This window comes from Delphinus delphis, chromosome 1 (assembly GCF_949987515.2).
Source record: "Delphinus delphis chromosome 1, mDelDel1.2, whole genome shotgun sequence".
Taxonomy (NCBI): Eukaryota; Metazoa; Chordata; class Mammalia; order Artiodactyla; family Delphinidae; genus Delphinus; species Delphinus delphis.
Window position 1 is genome coordinate 43,961,373 of NC_082683.1, and position 16,378 is coordinate 43,977,750.

At 40.7% G+C, this 16,378-nt stretch overlaps 1 protein-coding gene across 2 annotated transcripts in view; it reads left to right on the top strand.

The window, feature by feature from the left end:
- The window catches only part of SCP2 (sterol carrier protein 2), a 163,755-nt gene that overhangs the window by 114,566 nt on the left and 32,811 nt on the right, over positions 1–16,378 (top strand). For both annotated transcript variants that reach the window (XM_060022190.1, XM_060022200.1), the window contains one exon: positions 14,604–14,706. In XM_060022190.1, the coding sequence (XP_059878173.1) occupies positions 14,604–14,706 (103 nt within the window). The remainder of the gene's footprint in view (positions 1–14,603; positions 14,707–16,378) is intronic.

A 16,378-nucleotide genomic window follows, 5' to 3' on the forward strand; every position in this document is an offset into this window, starting at 1 on the left:
TCTTTCAGGTTGTCCATTTTTTTGGTGTATAGTTGCTTGTAGTAATCTCTCATGATCCTTTGCATTTCTGCAGTGTCAGTTGCTACTCCTCCTGCTTCATTTCTAATTTTATTGATTTGAGCCTTCTCCCTTTTTTTCTTGATGAGTCTGGCTAATGGCTTATCAACTTGGTTTATTTTCTCAAAGAACCAGTGTTTAGTTTTATTGATCTTTGCTATCGTTTCCTTCATTGCTTTTTCATTTATTTCTGATCTGATCTTTATGATTTCTTTTCTTCTGCTAACTTTGACAGTTTTTTGTTCCTCTTATCTCTGATTACTTTAGGTGTAAGTTTAGGTTGTTTATTTGAGATGTTTCTTGCTTCTTGAGGTAGGATTGTATTGCTATAAACTTCCCTTTTAGAACTGCTTTTGCTGCATCCCGTAGGTTTTGAGTCATCGTGTTTTCGTTGTCATTTGTTTCTAGGTATTTTCTGATTTCCTCTTTGATTTCTTCAGTGATCTCTTGGTTATTTAGTAGTTTGTTGTTTAGCCTGTATGTGTTTGTGTTTGTTACAGATTTTTTCGTGTAATTGATATCTAGTCTCATAATGTTGTAGCCGGAAAAGATACTTGATAGAATTTCAATTTTCTTAAGTTTACCTAGGCTTGATTTGTGACCCAGGATATGACCTATCCTGGAGAATGTTCCATGAGCACTCAAGAAGCAAGTGTATTCTGTTGTTTTTGGATGGAATGTCCTATAAATATCAATTAAGTCCATCTTGTTTAATGTGTCATTTAAAGTTTGTGTTTCGTTATTTATTTTCATTTTGGATGATCTGTCCATTGTGAAAAAGGGGTGTTAAAGTCCCCTACTATGATTGTGTTACTGTCGATTTCCCCTTTTATGGCTGTTAGCATTTGCCTTATATATTGAGGTGCTCCTATGTTGTGTGCGTAAATATTTACAATTGTTAATATCTTCTTGTATTGATCTCTTGATCATTATGTAGTGTCCTTCTTTGTCTCTAGTAATAGTCCTTATTTTAAAGTCTATTCTGTCTGATATGAGAATTGCTACACCAGCTTTCTTCTGAATTTCATTTACATGGAATATCTTTTTCCATCCCTTCATTTTCAGTCTGTTTGTGTCCCTAGGTCTGAAGTGGGTCTCTTGTAGACAGCATATATATGGGTCTTGTTTTTGTATCCATTCAGCCAGTCTGTGTCTTTTGGTTGGAGGTTTTAATCCATTTACATTCAAGGTTATTATCGATATGTATGTTCCTGTTACCATTTTCTTAATTGTTTTGGGTTTGTTATTGTAGGTCTTTTCCTTCTCTTGTGTTTCCTGCCTAGAGAAGTTCCTTTAGTTTTTGTTGTAAAGCTGGTTTGGTGGTGCTGAATTCTCTTAGCTTTTCCTTGTTTGTAAATGTTTTAATTTCTCTGGCAAATCTGAATGAGATCCTTGCTGGGTAGAGTAATCTTGGTTGTAGGTTTTTCCCTTTCATCACTTATTTAAATATGTCCTGCCACTCCCTTCTGGCTTGCAGAGTTTCTGCTGAAAGATCAGCTGTTAACCTTATGGGGATTCCCTTGTATGTTATTTGTTGCTTTTCCCTTGCTGCTTTTAATATTTTTCCTTTGTATTTAATTTTTGATAGTGTGATGAATATGTGTCTTGGCGTGTTTCTCCTTGGATTTATCCTTTATGGTAAACTCTGTGCTTCCAGCACTTAATTGACTATTTCCTTTCCCATATAATGGAATTTTTTAACTGTAATCTCTTTAAATATTTTTTCAGTACTTTTTTTTCTCTTCTTCTTCTGGGACCCCTATAATTCCAATGTTGGTGCGTTTAATGTTGTCCCAGAGGTCTCTGAGACTGTCCTCGATTCTTTTCATTCTTTTTTCTTTATTCTACTCTGTGGTAGTTATTTCCACTCTTTTATCTTCCAGGGCACTTATCGGTTCTTCTACCTCAGTTATTCTGCTATTGATTCCTTCTAGAGAATTTTTAATTTCACTTATTATGTTGTTCACCATTGTTTGTTTGCTCTTTAGTTCTTCTAGGTCCTTGTAAAAGGTTTCTTGTATTTTCTCCATTCTGTTTCCAAGATTTTGGATCATCTTTACTATCATTACTCTGAATTCTTTTTCAGGTAGGCTGCCTATTTCCTCCTCATTTGTTAGGTCTGGCAGGTTTTTACCTTGCTCCTTCGTCTGCTGTGTATTTCTCTGTCTTCTCATTTTGCTTATCTTACTGTGTTTGAGGTCTCCTTTTTGCAGGCTGCAGGTTCTTAGTTCCCGTTGTTTCTGGTGTCTGCCCCCAGTGGGTAAGGTTGGTTCAGTGGGTTCTGTAGGCTTCCTGGTGGAGGGGCCTGGTGTCTGTGTTCTGGTGGATGAAACTGGATCTTGTCTTTCTGTTGAGCAGGACTAAATCTGGTGGTGTGTTTTGGGGTGTCTGTGAACTTACTATGATTTTAGGCAGCCTGTGTGGTAATGGGTAGGGTTGTGTTCCTGTCTTGCTAGTTGTTTGGCATAGGGTGTCCAGCACTGTAGCTTGCTGGTTGTTGAGTGGAGCTGGGTCTTAGCGTTGAGACGGAACCTCTGTGAGAGCTTTCGCCATTTGATATTACATGGGGCCAGGAGGTCTCTGGTGGACCAATGTCCTGAAATTGGCTGCCCCACCTCAGAGGCTCAGGCCTGACACCTGGCCAGAGCACCAAGACCCTGTCAGCCACTCACCTCAGAAGAAAAGGGAGGTAAAAATAGGAAAGAAAGAAAGAAAAAATAAATAAAGTTTTTTAAAAAAAACTATTAAAAATAAAAAAGTAATAAAAAAAAGAAAGAAGCGAACAACCAAAGCAAAAAACAAATCCACCAATGTTAACAAGTGCTAAAAAGTATACAGACCAAAACCAAAACAAAAAGTGGACAGACAGAATTCTGGGACAAATGGTAAAAGCAAAGCTATACAGACAAAATCACACAAAGAAGCATACACATACACCCTCACAAAAAGAGAAAAAGGAAAAAAAATATTAAAAAAAAAAGGAAGAGGGCAACCAAATCAATAAACAAATCTACCAATGATAATAAACTCTAAATACTAAAATAAACATAAAACCAGAAACAAATTAGATGCAGAAAGCAAACCCCAAGTCTACAGTTGCTCCCCAGGTCCACTGCCTCAATTTTGGGATGGTTCGTTGTCTGTTCAGGTATTCCACAGATGCAGGGTACATCAAGGTGATTGTGGAGATTTAATCTGCTGCTCCTGAGGCTGCATGGAAAGATTTCCCTTTGTCTTCTTTGTTCGCACAGCTCCTGGGGTTCAGCTTTGGATTTGGCCCTGCCTCTGCGTGTAGGTCGCCTGAGGACGCCTGTTCTTCGCCCAGACAGGACGGGGTTAAAGTAGCCCCTGATTAGGGGACTCTGGCTCACTCAGGCTGGGGGAGGGAGGGGTACGGAATGCGGGGCGAGCCTGTGGCGGCAGAGGCCAGCGCGACATTGCAACAGCCTGAAATGCGCCGCGTGTTTTCCCGGGGAAGTTGTCCCAGCATCACGGGACCCTGGCAGTGGCAGGCTGCACAGGCTCCCAGGAGGGGAGGTGTGGATAGTGACCTGTGCTTGCACACAGCCTTCTTGGTGGCTGCAGCAGCAGCCTTAGCATTTCGTGCCAGTCTCTGGTGTCCACACTGATAGCCGTGGCTCGCACCTATCTCTGGAGCTCGTTTAGGCAGTGCTCTGAATTCCCTCTCCTCTGCGCACCCTGAAACAATGGTCTCTTGCCTCTTAGCCAGTTCCAGACTTTTTCCTGGACTCCCTCCCGGCTAGCTGTGGCGCACTAGCCCCCTTCAGGCTGTGTTCACACAGCCAACCCCAGTCCTCTCCCTGGGGTCTGACCTCCGAAGCCTGAGCCTCAGCTCCCAGCCCCAACCCGTCCCAGCCGGTGAGCAGACAAGCCTCTCGGGCTGGTGAGTGCTGGTCAACAGCGATCCTCTGTGTGGGAATCTCTCTGCTTTGCCCTCCGCACCCCTGTTGCTGCGCTCTCCTCTGTGGCTCCGAAGCTTCCCCCCTCCGCCACCCTCAGTCTCCGCCCACGAAGGGGTTTCCTAGTGTGTGGAAACCTTTCCTCCTTCACACCTCCCTCCCAGAGGTGCAGGTCCCGTCCCTGTTCTTTTGTGTCTGTTTTTCCTTTTTTTTTTTGCCCTACCCAGGTACGTGAGGAGTTTCTTGCCTTTTGGGAAGTCTGAGGTCTTCTGCCAGCATTAAGTAGGTGTTCTGTAGGAGTTGTTCCACATGTAGATGTATTTTTGATGTATTTGTGGGAAGGAAGGTGATCTCCATATCTTAGTCCTCTGCCATCTTGGAGGTCCCTCCTCATAGTTCTTTTATTTTCAGGAGACTAAATAATTGGGAGATAGAATTGTTCACGATAACTATAGTTGATATTTCTGGGAAGCCAGAAGAATGAACAAATCCAGATGATATATTAATGACTGAAAGAAATTGGCTTCAAGTATTGAAGATATTTTTGATAATTTTAGTGATAGAACATATCCCACTTCAAAGGCCAAAGTTGTGAAAATAATTCTAACTCTGATGGTGCAGATATAGTTTTAAAATGAGGATTTGTTTTAAACAAAGTAATTTTAAGGTACTGATTGCACATGATCTGATTTCCTTAGTTTCTCGTTTAGCTAACTTTGATGGAGCAGCTGCTATATGCTTAGGCCCCTAAGTATGGTCCTCTGAGTAGATGCGGAAGGCAGACATACCTTTTTCAAAATGCTATAGAAGGCCAGAGGAAGAAATTAGTATGAAGGACCTAAATTTGAACTGGGATGACTAGGATTGCCCAGCAAAAGTGTACAGGAAGGGCATCCCAGGTCTGTACATAGGTACACAATTTGAAAATATAAGAGTGGTTGTCCTGTGTGGGTAGAGGGTGGATTATTTTGTTGTGCCTGGGTAGAGGGGCAGAGTCAGTAATACATAGGTGACAGGAGTTGCAGCTGTAACAGTAGATTGGATCAAGGTTTTGAAATGCTTCCAATGTTATGCTGAGGAGTTTGAAATTTATCCTACAGAATATGAGTTTTAGCAAAAGATTATGTGATTATATCGCACTTTACTTTAGGTAGATCAGTCTGGTATTACTTTGAGTTGAGTGGTGGAGGGACCAGAGGCCAGGAATCCTTAGGAAGCAGTTGCAGTAGTGTGGATAAGAAATGTTTAGTGCTGCAACAGGGACCATGAAAATGAAGAGGAGCGGTCTTATTTAAGAACTGTGACCAATTGCATTTAATTTACAGTTAAACTTTCCTTTAGACCACTTTTGAATATAAGTATTGACTCTGTATTATAACATCCTATTCATTTTATGTAAGACACAGATTGAGGATAGATTTGCATTTTGTATTCTGTTAAGTGAAACCTGTTTTTAAACCCAACTTTGTTTTGTTTTTTCTTTTTTTTTCTTTTTTTTTTTTTTCTGTACGCGGGCCTCTCACTGTTGTGGCCTCCCCCGTTGTGGAGCACAGGCTCCGGACGCGCAGGCTCAGCGGCCATGGCTCACGGGCCCAGCCGCTCCGCGGCATGTGGGATCCTCCCAGACCGGGGCACGAACCCGTGTCCCCTGCATCGGCAGGCGGACTCTCAACCACTGCACCACCAGGGAAGCCCTGCTTGTTTTTTCTATTTTTAATTAAGGTATAAAAATTTACATACAGTGAAAGTCCACCTGTTTAGTGCATAGTTCTGAAAGTTTTGACAAACATGTACAGTCAAGTAACTACCACCATAATCAAGATACAGAACAATTGCATCACCCGCCAGAATTCTTTGTTCACCTTTGTAGTCGACCCTTCCCCCTGTCCTCCATTCCTTGGCAACCACTGTCTGTTTTCTGCCCCTTTCCAGAATATCATGTGAATAGAATCAAAAAGCCTTTGAGTCTGGCTTCTTTCACTTAGCAGAATGCATTTGAGATTCATTCATGTTTTGTGTGTGAGTAATCTGTTCCTTTTTATTGCTTAGTGGTATTCGTTTGTATGGATGTACCACAGCTTATCCATTCCCTGGTTGAGGCATATTTGGATCACTCCAGTTTTTCCTTTTTAATGGAAAATTGTCTAAGTTAGCTTGAAAGTTTAAGTCAACAGGTGAAAACCTTAAGTGATATAAGAAGTTAAAAGAAGTAAAAGTTGTACCCATGTATGTGTGCTCATAAACAAGGACTAGAGGAAGCAATGTGGAAAAAATGAATATAGGAAACTTGTTGGTAGTGGTGAGATTGTAGGTGATTAGCCTTTTCATTTTCTAAATTTTGTATTTTAATTAGAAACCTTGATTTTGACATAAAAATTACAGGAATAGTACAAGGAACTCCTATATACCTTGTACTCAGATTGTTTATATTTTGCCTCATGTGCTTCATCATTTTTCTACATGCATATATACATATATGCGCATATATATATATATATGCATGTGTTTTCTGAAATGTTTGAAAGTTGGAGACATTATGCTCTTTTACCCTTATATATTTTAGTATGCATTTCTAAAGACTAGAATATTCTATTACTCAACCACAGTATAGCTATCAAAATCAGGAAATTTAACACTGATAAAACGCTATTACCTACAGGGGCCCCAGGTTCCAATCTCTGGTCGGGGAACTAGATCCCACATGCATGCCACGACTAAGAATCTGCGTGCTGCAACTAAGAAGTCCGCATGCCACAACTAAGAAGTCCACATGCCACAACTAAGAGCCCGCATGCGGCAACTAAAGATCCCACATGCCACAACTAAGCCCCGGCGCAGCCTAAATAAATAAATATTAAAAAATAAGTAAATTTTAAAAAATGCTATTACCTAATCCAAAGAAGGTATTCACAGTTTGACAATTATCCCAATAATATCTCTTTAAAAGATACTATAAGCTTTAGTCTTTCTCCTTGTCCAGGATCCAATTTAGGATCCTGAGTTCATTTAGCTGTCATGTCTCTTTAGTTTCCTTTAATCTGAAACAATCCCTCAGCCTTTCTTATTTCTTGACTTTGACTTTTTTGGAGAGTATAAGTAGATTCTTTAAGAATGGAATGTCCCTCAGTTTGCATTTGTCACATGTTTCCTCGTAATTAGGTTCAGGTTACACATTTTTTGCAGGAATACCACTGAAGTGATGATGTATACGTAATGCACCATGACTGGAAGCACATGATGTGCATTATCCTATATTGGTGATGTTTAGCTTTGATTTCTTGACTAAGGTGGTATCTACCATGTTTTCCTCTGAAAGAGTTACTGTTTTTCCTTTGTACTTAATAGGTAATTTGTGGTGAGATGTTTTGCGATTATGTAAATATCCTGTTCCTCATCCAACTTTTACTCATTCATCTTAGCATCCACTGATGATATTTTTCTAACTTCATCATACCTTATATTTATTAAGTGATATTCTGCTGTAAGGGAGATTCTCTTCTCCCCCATTAAAAAATTTGTTCATATTCATCTATATCGATAAATATATCGGTATGAACTCATGAATTCATGTTTTATTCAGTGGGTTATAATTCATTAGTATCATTTATTTTGACACTCAAAATGTCCCTGCTTTAGCCAGCAGAAGCCCCTTCTAGCTGACTTGTACTGTCTTGTGATTCTATTTATTACTTGCTTGCTTTCTAGCTCAAGAAGGTATTCCAGGCTCATCCTGTATTTTCCCTGCCCCAGCCCTAAGATCAACCATTTCTTCAGAGAGCCCTAGTTCCTTTTAGTGGAGAATGGTATTTAGAAACCACAGTGTGGCTGCTGGCTGAGTGCTTGTTGTTATTACCTCCAGGACTTCTCAGGGGACACAGTGGACACACACACAACACCACACACACACACACACACGATTTTAGTTTCATTTATTTTTTAAAATATTTATTTATTTTTGTCTGCGTTGGGTCTTTGTTGCAGTGTACAGGCTTCTCACTGCGATGGCTTCTCTTGTTGAGGAGCACAGGTTCTAGGTGCGCAGGCTTCGGTAGTTGTGGCACGCGGGCTCAGTAGTTGTGGCTCACGGACTCTAGAGTGCAGGTTCAGTAGTTGTGGCGCATGGGCTTAGTTGCTGTGCGGCATGTGGGATCTTCCTGAACCAGGGGTCGAACCCGTGTCCCCTACGTTGGCAGGTGGATTCCTAACCACTGTGCCACCAGGGAAGTCCCTTAGTTTCATTTAAAAAGAGATATTTAAGAACACATGCAAAAATCTTATCTGATTTTTATCTTTCTCCATACTAATGTAGCCACCAATTAATTAGCAGTTAGAATGAAGAAATTATAAAACTACTGAAATGCCACCTGTATGCGACATCTTTTTTAATTTTTTTATAGGCTGGAATTATCAGAGAGGCAGTGTTGATCAGTGGAAAGAACACCCCATCAACTTTTCCGTCACACTGCTTGCTTAGGACATGTTCACCTTTCCCTCAGTTAGAAAAGAGTGAAAATATCTACTTCAGGGATTAGAAAACTAACAAAAAGTACCTGCCACTCATTCAGTTGCTCAATAAACTGTTGATTTCTGATTTATCTATAGCTATTTTCCTTTTTTCTTTCCTATTTCTGTAGTTCACGTCACTGGTTAAACTGTTGAAAATGGTTTTATATATTAAATTATAAATGTCACCTAGAAGTTTGGAAAAGATGAACTTTAATTTTTAGTTCAGAGTGAGGCATATATCCAACCTGTTGAAGTCCACAGTTTGGCTTTCTGGGCTGGATTTCTGTCTGTGATGGGGCCGTGTGCCCGTTCAGAGGTCAAGGGGAGTTGCTGATTGCAAATGAACCCTATTCTTTTGTCCTGTGTGTGTCGCACAACCATTTCTAATTTGAACAGACTAATTACTGGTAAAACTGGTAAAATGTTAGATTTAGGGATGGAAATTTGATTAAAATGTAGGATCCTGTATTCTTCCTGAACAGTACAAACAGCAGCGGCCACTTTAAAAATTTTTTTTTTTTTTTTTTTTTTTTTTGCGGTACGCGGGCCTCTCACTGCTGTGGCCTCTCCAGTTGTGGAGCACAGGCTCCGGACGCGCAGGCTCAGCGGCCATGGCTCACGGGCCCAGCTGCTCCGCGGCATGTGGGATCTTCCCGGACCTGGGCACGAACCCGTGTCCCCTGCATCGGCAGGCGGACTCTCAACCACTGCGCCACCAGGGAAGCCCCTGAGCATCTTTTCATGTGCTTATTGGCCATTTGTATATCTTAGGAGAAATATCTATTCAGATATTTTGGCCATTTTAAAATTGGGTTGTCTTTTTATTATTGAGTTGTAATAGTTCTTTAACAACCACTTTTTGAGGGCCTAGTATGAGCACCAAGACCATGCTAGGTGCTTCCTCTTCACTGCTTTGTTTAATCCTCATAGAAATCCACATGGTAAGTTTTGTACCTTGTTTATAGATGAGGAGATTGATGATCAGAGTGAAAACAATGTATCTAAAGAGAGTCTTAAGTGGTAGCGGTCAAGACTCTAACCTTCATATATCTGAGTTCAAAGTTCCTGTTTTGTTGGCTACTCTGTGCTTCTGATCTTTTTTTTTTTTTTGGTGGTGCGCGGGCCTCTCACTGCCGCGGCCTCTCCTGTTGTGGAGCACAGGCTCCGGACGCGCAGGCTCAGCGGCCATGGCCCACGGGCCCAGCCGCTCTGCGGCATGTGGGATCTTCCCGGACCGGGGCACGAACCCGTGTCCCCTGCATCGGCAGGCGGACAATCAACCACTGCGCCACCAGGGAAGCCCCTGTGCTTCTGATCTTTGACATTGTTGAAACAGTGCCTGTGTTCTAGACCTTGGAATGAAAATTTCAGGAAGCATAGAGGGAATTCATACACTAAATAGTTAATCTTCAGAGTCCCTTCCAACATTTTATATACTAGATTTATTCCAGAAAACTTATGTATAAACCAAGGTAAAAAAAATAAAAATAATCAGACTTTAGTTTCTGCTAAAAGAACTTCGAATATAAAGAAATCATGAGTTTGTTATAAAGCAGAAACTAACATACCATTGTAAAGCAATTATACCCCAATAAAGATGTTAAAAAAAAAAAAAAAAGAAAGAAGAATATGATTTGGGTGGGCAAAAAAGCTTTTACTAAAATTTCAAATCTATCTCAAAAAAAAAAAAGAAATCATGAGGTGCATCCTTTTGTAATATGAGTAAGTTATTTTCTGAGTTTGTGTAAGTTATATTCAGCTTCCCTAGAGCAGGGCACATATCAAATAAATTGTAAGATATGAGGGATTTTCAGAAAATATTGATATAACTTTATAAATTTTTTCCCTAATCTGGATGAAAAGTTGGTTAATCATTAACTGAGTGAACTTTTCAACAGAAGCAAAATAAACATCTGTGACCTGTCAGAACTTGTCTGAACTCTGCCCCATAAAGTATCAAGATACTTTGTATGTACGCTGAGAAGTGTCAGTTATTATTTTATCACATACAGTTAGAAAGTGTCAAGCTTGGAGAGGGCACAGTGATGTTTATGATTAAAGGCTGAAAAGTTGGACTATTAATGAAATGAAACTGGCTTGTGGAGGACTAGTTGTAGCCACTTGATTTTAGGCCACTCATTCAGACTTTTGACTGAGAAAATGGTGTACCATAGATAATTCTGCTCTAAATGGAACAGGAAAAAATTAGAATTTAGCTAAGAGAGAATTCAGTGTAATTCAGTTCTATTCAGTCACTATTTACTGAATACCTGTTGTGTGTCAGGAACTGGGGATATTAATAAAGATTATTTTTTTCAAAAGCTGTGGTATCTGCTCTTGAGAAGCTGACATTTACTAGGGTTTCACGGAAAGGGAGTTTCCTGGCCTGGATCTTGAAGGGTAAAATAGAATTTGCTAAGACGGAGGTGTTCCAGACACAGGGAGCAGCAAGGGCAAAGGCATGGAAGTATGAAGTAGCATGCCATGCTCTGAGAATTGCATGTATTTCAGCATGGTGAGAGCTTACTTCCATTCCTTGTTGTGATATTAATATGATTTCTCTAGTAGGTTCACTTTTCAACCTCTTAGACTTTCCATACCCTCCTTTCACCCTCATTTTCAGCTGATTACTTTTGCCTTGTATGTTGTTGAAAAAACAGAAGTCATTAGACCCAAACTCCCTTATCTTCCATCCCAAGACTTATAGACCTATCTAGCATTCTACCCTTCTGATCCTCTTCTTCCCTTGAGTCTCCTCCTCTTCCTTCATAGGTCACTAGATCTCATCCCCCTTCACCTTCTCAAGACTTCTGTCTCTTTTCCCCTGGCTCATTACCATCATCAAGCAAACATGCTCTAATATGTTAATCTTAAAACAAAAACAAACTTTCCTTAATACCACCCTCCCCTCCAGAGACCACTCCATTTCCCCTGAAAGTAATGTCTCAAAAGAGACACACTGTTTCTATTTCCCGCTCCTATTCACTCTTTAATTTACTGTAATCTCTACTGACTTCTGCCTTCCAACACTTGCTTAATATTGCTTTTGCCCAAGTCAGCTGAACTCTTCATGTTGCCAGTCCAGTGGGTATTTGACCTTTGGCAGCATTTGACATAGTTTCCTCCCTCCCTCCCTCCCTCCCAGATTCTTTCTCCCCTCTTGGCTTCTATGACATTATGTTCTTCTAGTTTTCCTCTTGCATCCCTGGCTACTGCTTCCTCTTCCCTCCCAGACTTCTAAATAATTGAGATCCACAGGGTATTGTCCTAGGCTTACTTCTTTCTCTAGAATTCCCTCAAGGTGAGCTTGTCTGTTCCCATGGATTTAAATACTTTCATTATGCTAATGATTATCCGACTTTATCTCCAGCCTAGACTGCTTCTGAGCTCCAGACTGTCATATCCAACTGCCTTCTTGTCTCACAAAGGTCCCATACTGACTGTGCCTGAGATGGGACTTTGATCCCCTTTACTCTCACTGCATTCTTCCTTTTGTCAATAAATGGCACTGTCATCCCTTCAGTTATTCAGGCCAAACACCTAAATCATCCTTGCTCTTTCCCCTCCCCCTTAGATCTCTCTCGTGCCCAGCAGCAAGGCTTATGGATTCAATGTTTAAAATATATTTTGAATCCACTTCCTTCTCTCCATCTCCGCTGGCAGACTGCCTCCACTTCCTATTTGGACCACTCCAGCAGCCTCGTAACCCTCTCCCCACCTAAGTTCTTGCATCCCAACCCCACCAATTCATTGTCTGCACAGTTGTAAGAATAATCACAAATCAAACTATTTCACTTCCCTGTTTAATCATTTCAGTGGTTTCCCAAAATCCCTTCTTTGGCCTGGATGGTCTGGTCCCTGCCCAGTTCCCCAATTTCATTTTGTGTCATTTTGCCCCCACTTACTGTACTCTAGTGACTGGTCCTCTTTTACTTTCTTTTAACATGCTAAACTCTTTTCTCTCTCAGGATCTTTGCAAGTTTCCTCTTTGAATGTCTAGCTCCTTTTCTTCCTTTAATTGGGTCTTAGCTTAAATTCACTTGCTCAGAGACATCATTCCTTGACTGCCTTAACCTCGGTTCCTCTTTTTGTCTGCTTCCTAATACTTGTAATTATTTTTTCTGTTTTCTTCTTTTTTTCCTGGAAAAATATAGATTCAGTGAGGACTGGGACTGGGTCTGACTTGTTCGCCATTGTACTCCCAGTACCTCGAACAATGCTTGGCCTGTAGCAGGCAGTCGTTAAATATTTATGAAATGATAGAAAGAAGGAAAGGGAAGGGAAGGGAAAGGAGAAATGGGTGGGGTGGGTGGGGAGAAAGAGAAGGAAGGAGAGGAGGTAGAGAAAGAAGGAAAGAAATGCTTTGCTTACTGAGCAGCTGCTACGCTCTTGACTCCTTCAAGTATATCCTTCCGATGTTTGTTGTTCCAGTCCTGGCCTCAGCCACCGCCAGCCAGGATGCTTGTGGTATTTCAGAGGAATTACTTAAAATCCTAAAGTGCCCTCATCTTCTTCAGACCTTTCAGTTTCTCTCAGCATCTAATGCTTGAGGCTCTGCAGCCTGTAATAGTCGTGGCTGTCATTTTTTACCATGGGCCAGGATCTCTGCTAGGTACCTTCCACACGGGATTCCACTTAATTCTGCAAAGTCACCGGCACCCTCCACCTTCTTCCCTGCCTCCCTACCAGAGGTTGCACAGAGATGAAGTAGCTTGCTCAGAATCGCATAGCTAGTGAGTGGAGGAAGCCTTGAGATTCTAACCCAGGCTTTTGTAGCTATAGGGACTATGTTCTTTCTGCCACATCAGGCCATTTATCTATAGTTGTTCCCCAAGTATCAAGCAACCAATAGACGGATGTTAGTAAATTCATATCTTGTGTCATAGCTAAAAAATAAATCTCGAGTCCAACCTCTGCTTACTCCCCACTTCATTATACCCTGTTTAATCACCATCGTCTCTTGCCTGGACTACTGCAGTAGCCTCTTAATTGGTCTCCCTGCCTCCTCACTTGCCCTCTTATAGTCCATTTTCCAGCTAGCAGCCAGATTTATTTTTTAAAACATGTAAATGGATTGTGCTACTCTCCAGATTATACCCTACAGTTCTCAAGGTACTTAAAATAAAATCCAAACTCTTAACTGTGACCTGTAAAGCCCCTTGTTATCTTGCCCTGCATGTTTCTGTGACCTTAGGTCCTTCTCCTCTGCTCTGCTCCAGCCATACTGGCCTTCTTATAGTTCCTTTAACTGCTAAGCTAGTTTCTACATCAAGTTCTTTGTACTGGAAGTATAGAGCTGACTTCTCCACCTAAATCTTTACATGGCTGGCTCATTTACATAATTTAATACCTAATTTAAATATCACCTCCTCAGAGAGGCCTGTCTGACTAGGCTATCTAAAATAGACCACCTGGGGTCTAAAGAAGCCGCCTTACAATGCAGGGGACACCAGTTCGATCCCTGATCAGGGAACTAAGATCCCACATGCCTGCGGGGCAACTAAGCCTGCGCCACAACTACTGAGCTCGCGTGCCTCAACTAGAGAGCCCGTGTGCTACAAACTGCAGAGCCCACATGCTCTGGAACCCACATGCCATAACTACAGAGCCTGTGTGCCACAAGTAGAGAGATAACCCGCATGCCGCAACAAAAGAGCCCGCACGCCTCAAAGAAGGCCCCGCGTGCTGCAACTAAGACCCGACGCAGACAAAAGTAAATTAAATAAATAATAAAATAAATCTTTAAAAAATAAATAAAATAGACCAACACACATAAATATACTTTCTTTATATCTCCTTAATCTGCCTTATTTTCTTCATAGTAACTATATTCTTTATTTTTTGCATGTTCATTGTCTCCCCCAGTGGCTTAGAAGCTTCATGAGGGTAGGTTCGTTGGTTTAGTATATTTTCAAGGACAAGGCCTACCATCTAGTGAGCACTCAATATTTGTTGAAAAATGGGAAGAAAAGCTTAATTGTTTTATTGGCTTAATAACAGTTTCCTTTGGGTAAAAGGCACAGCATCTCTGTTAGGGTTTTTGAAAATTACTACTGTATAAATGTTAAAAAACCTAGTACCTATATGACTCCCTGGATTGAAATCGATTCTTTCCCCCAGTTCTTTTAGAACTCATCAAATTGAGGCTGCTCCAACCAGCTCTGCAGTTGATGGATTTAAGGCAAGTCTTGTCTTTAAGGAGATTGAGAAGAAGCTCGAAGAGGTAAGATTTATGTAAAATATTGGGATATTTCTTACGGAAAAACCCGAACGAACTTTTTGGTCAACCCAATACTACCAGGAGGACCCTGGGGCTAGAGGAAGCAGATATAGATTTCAGGTGTTGCCATGAGTGGTACCAGTTGAAAATTTATATCGTACTGTCAAGTATTGAGTGTATTTTATATTTCTTAGTGTCTACTATGGCTTCCTTGTAATTTTGGTAAGAGTGCATGTCAGAGATGAATAAATCTCCAGATTTGAGTGATGTAAAGGGATTCTAATTTATTTTGGTATAATTTCCTTCTGAATTACGAAGATCTTACTTAGAACCATTCGAAAGAATAATATTTAAAGGAGCCTTAAAGGTACCTAATATCAAAACTCCTTTTAAAAAGAAATCTTTTGTGCTTGAGTTTTTCACAGTTTTAAAATTTGTTTTTCTTGTTGTAAAAATGATCTAATTAAAAGGATTATACAGAAGCATATAAAGAAGAAAAATTTTGGGCTTCCCTGGTGGCGCAGTGGTTGAGAGTCCGCCTGCCGATGCAGGGAACACGGGTTCATGCCCCGGTCCGGGAAGATCCCACATGCCGCGGAGCAGCTGGGCCCGTGAGCCATGGCCGCTGAGCCTGCGCGTCCGGAGCCTGTGCTCCGCAACGGGAGAGGCCACAACAGTGAGAGGCCCGCATACTGAAAAAAAAAAAAAAGAAGAAAAATTTTAAATCTCCTGAAATGCCATTACTAAGAGTTCACTAAACTGTTAACAGTGGTTGACATTCTTTGAGACATCTCTCTGTGTGTATTAACATACAGTTTTACATAACGATCATACAATTCATGTTGAGTTTTTAAATTTATATTATATATGCAACTATGTTTATGTACAGTACTTAGTTCTTTAAAAGAATTTTTTATACAGCAGGTTCTTATTAGTTATCCATTTTATACATATGAGTGTATATATGTCAATTGCAATCTCCCAATTCATCCCACCGCCACCAACCCCCATCCCCACTTGCCCCCCTTGGTGTCCATATGTTTGTTCTCTACAACTCTGTCTCTATTTCTGCCTTGCAAACCGGTTCATCTGTACCATTTTTCGAGAATCCACATATATGCATTAATATACGATATTTGTTTTTCTCTTTCTGACTTACTTCACTCTGTATGACAGTCTCTAGGTCCATCCACATCTCTACAAATGACCCAATTTCATTCCTTTTTATGGCTGAGTAATATTCCATTGTATATATGTACCACAACTTCTTTATCCATTTGTCTGTCGATGGGCATTTAGGTTGCTTCCATGACCTGGCTACTGTAAATAGTGCTGCAATGAACATTGGGGTGCGTGTGTCTTTTTGAATTATGGTTTTCTCTGGATATATGCCCAGTAGTGGGATTGCTGGGTCATATGGTAATTCTATTTTTAGTTTTTCTTTTTCCTTTCTTTTTTTAACATCTTTATTGGAGTAAAATTGCTTTACAATGCTGTGTTAGTTTCTGCTTTATAACAAAGTGAATCAGCTATACATATATATATATCCCCATATCTCCTCCCTCTTACGTCTCCCTCCGACCCTCCCTATCCCATCCCTCTAGGTGATCACAAAGCACTGAGCTGATCTCCATGTGCTATGTGGCTGCTTCCCACTAGCTATCTGTTTTACATT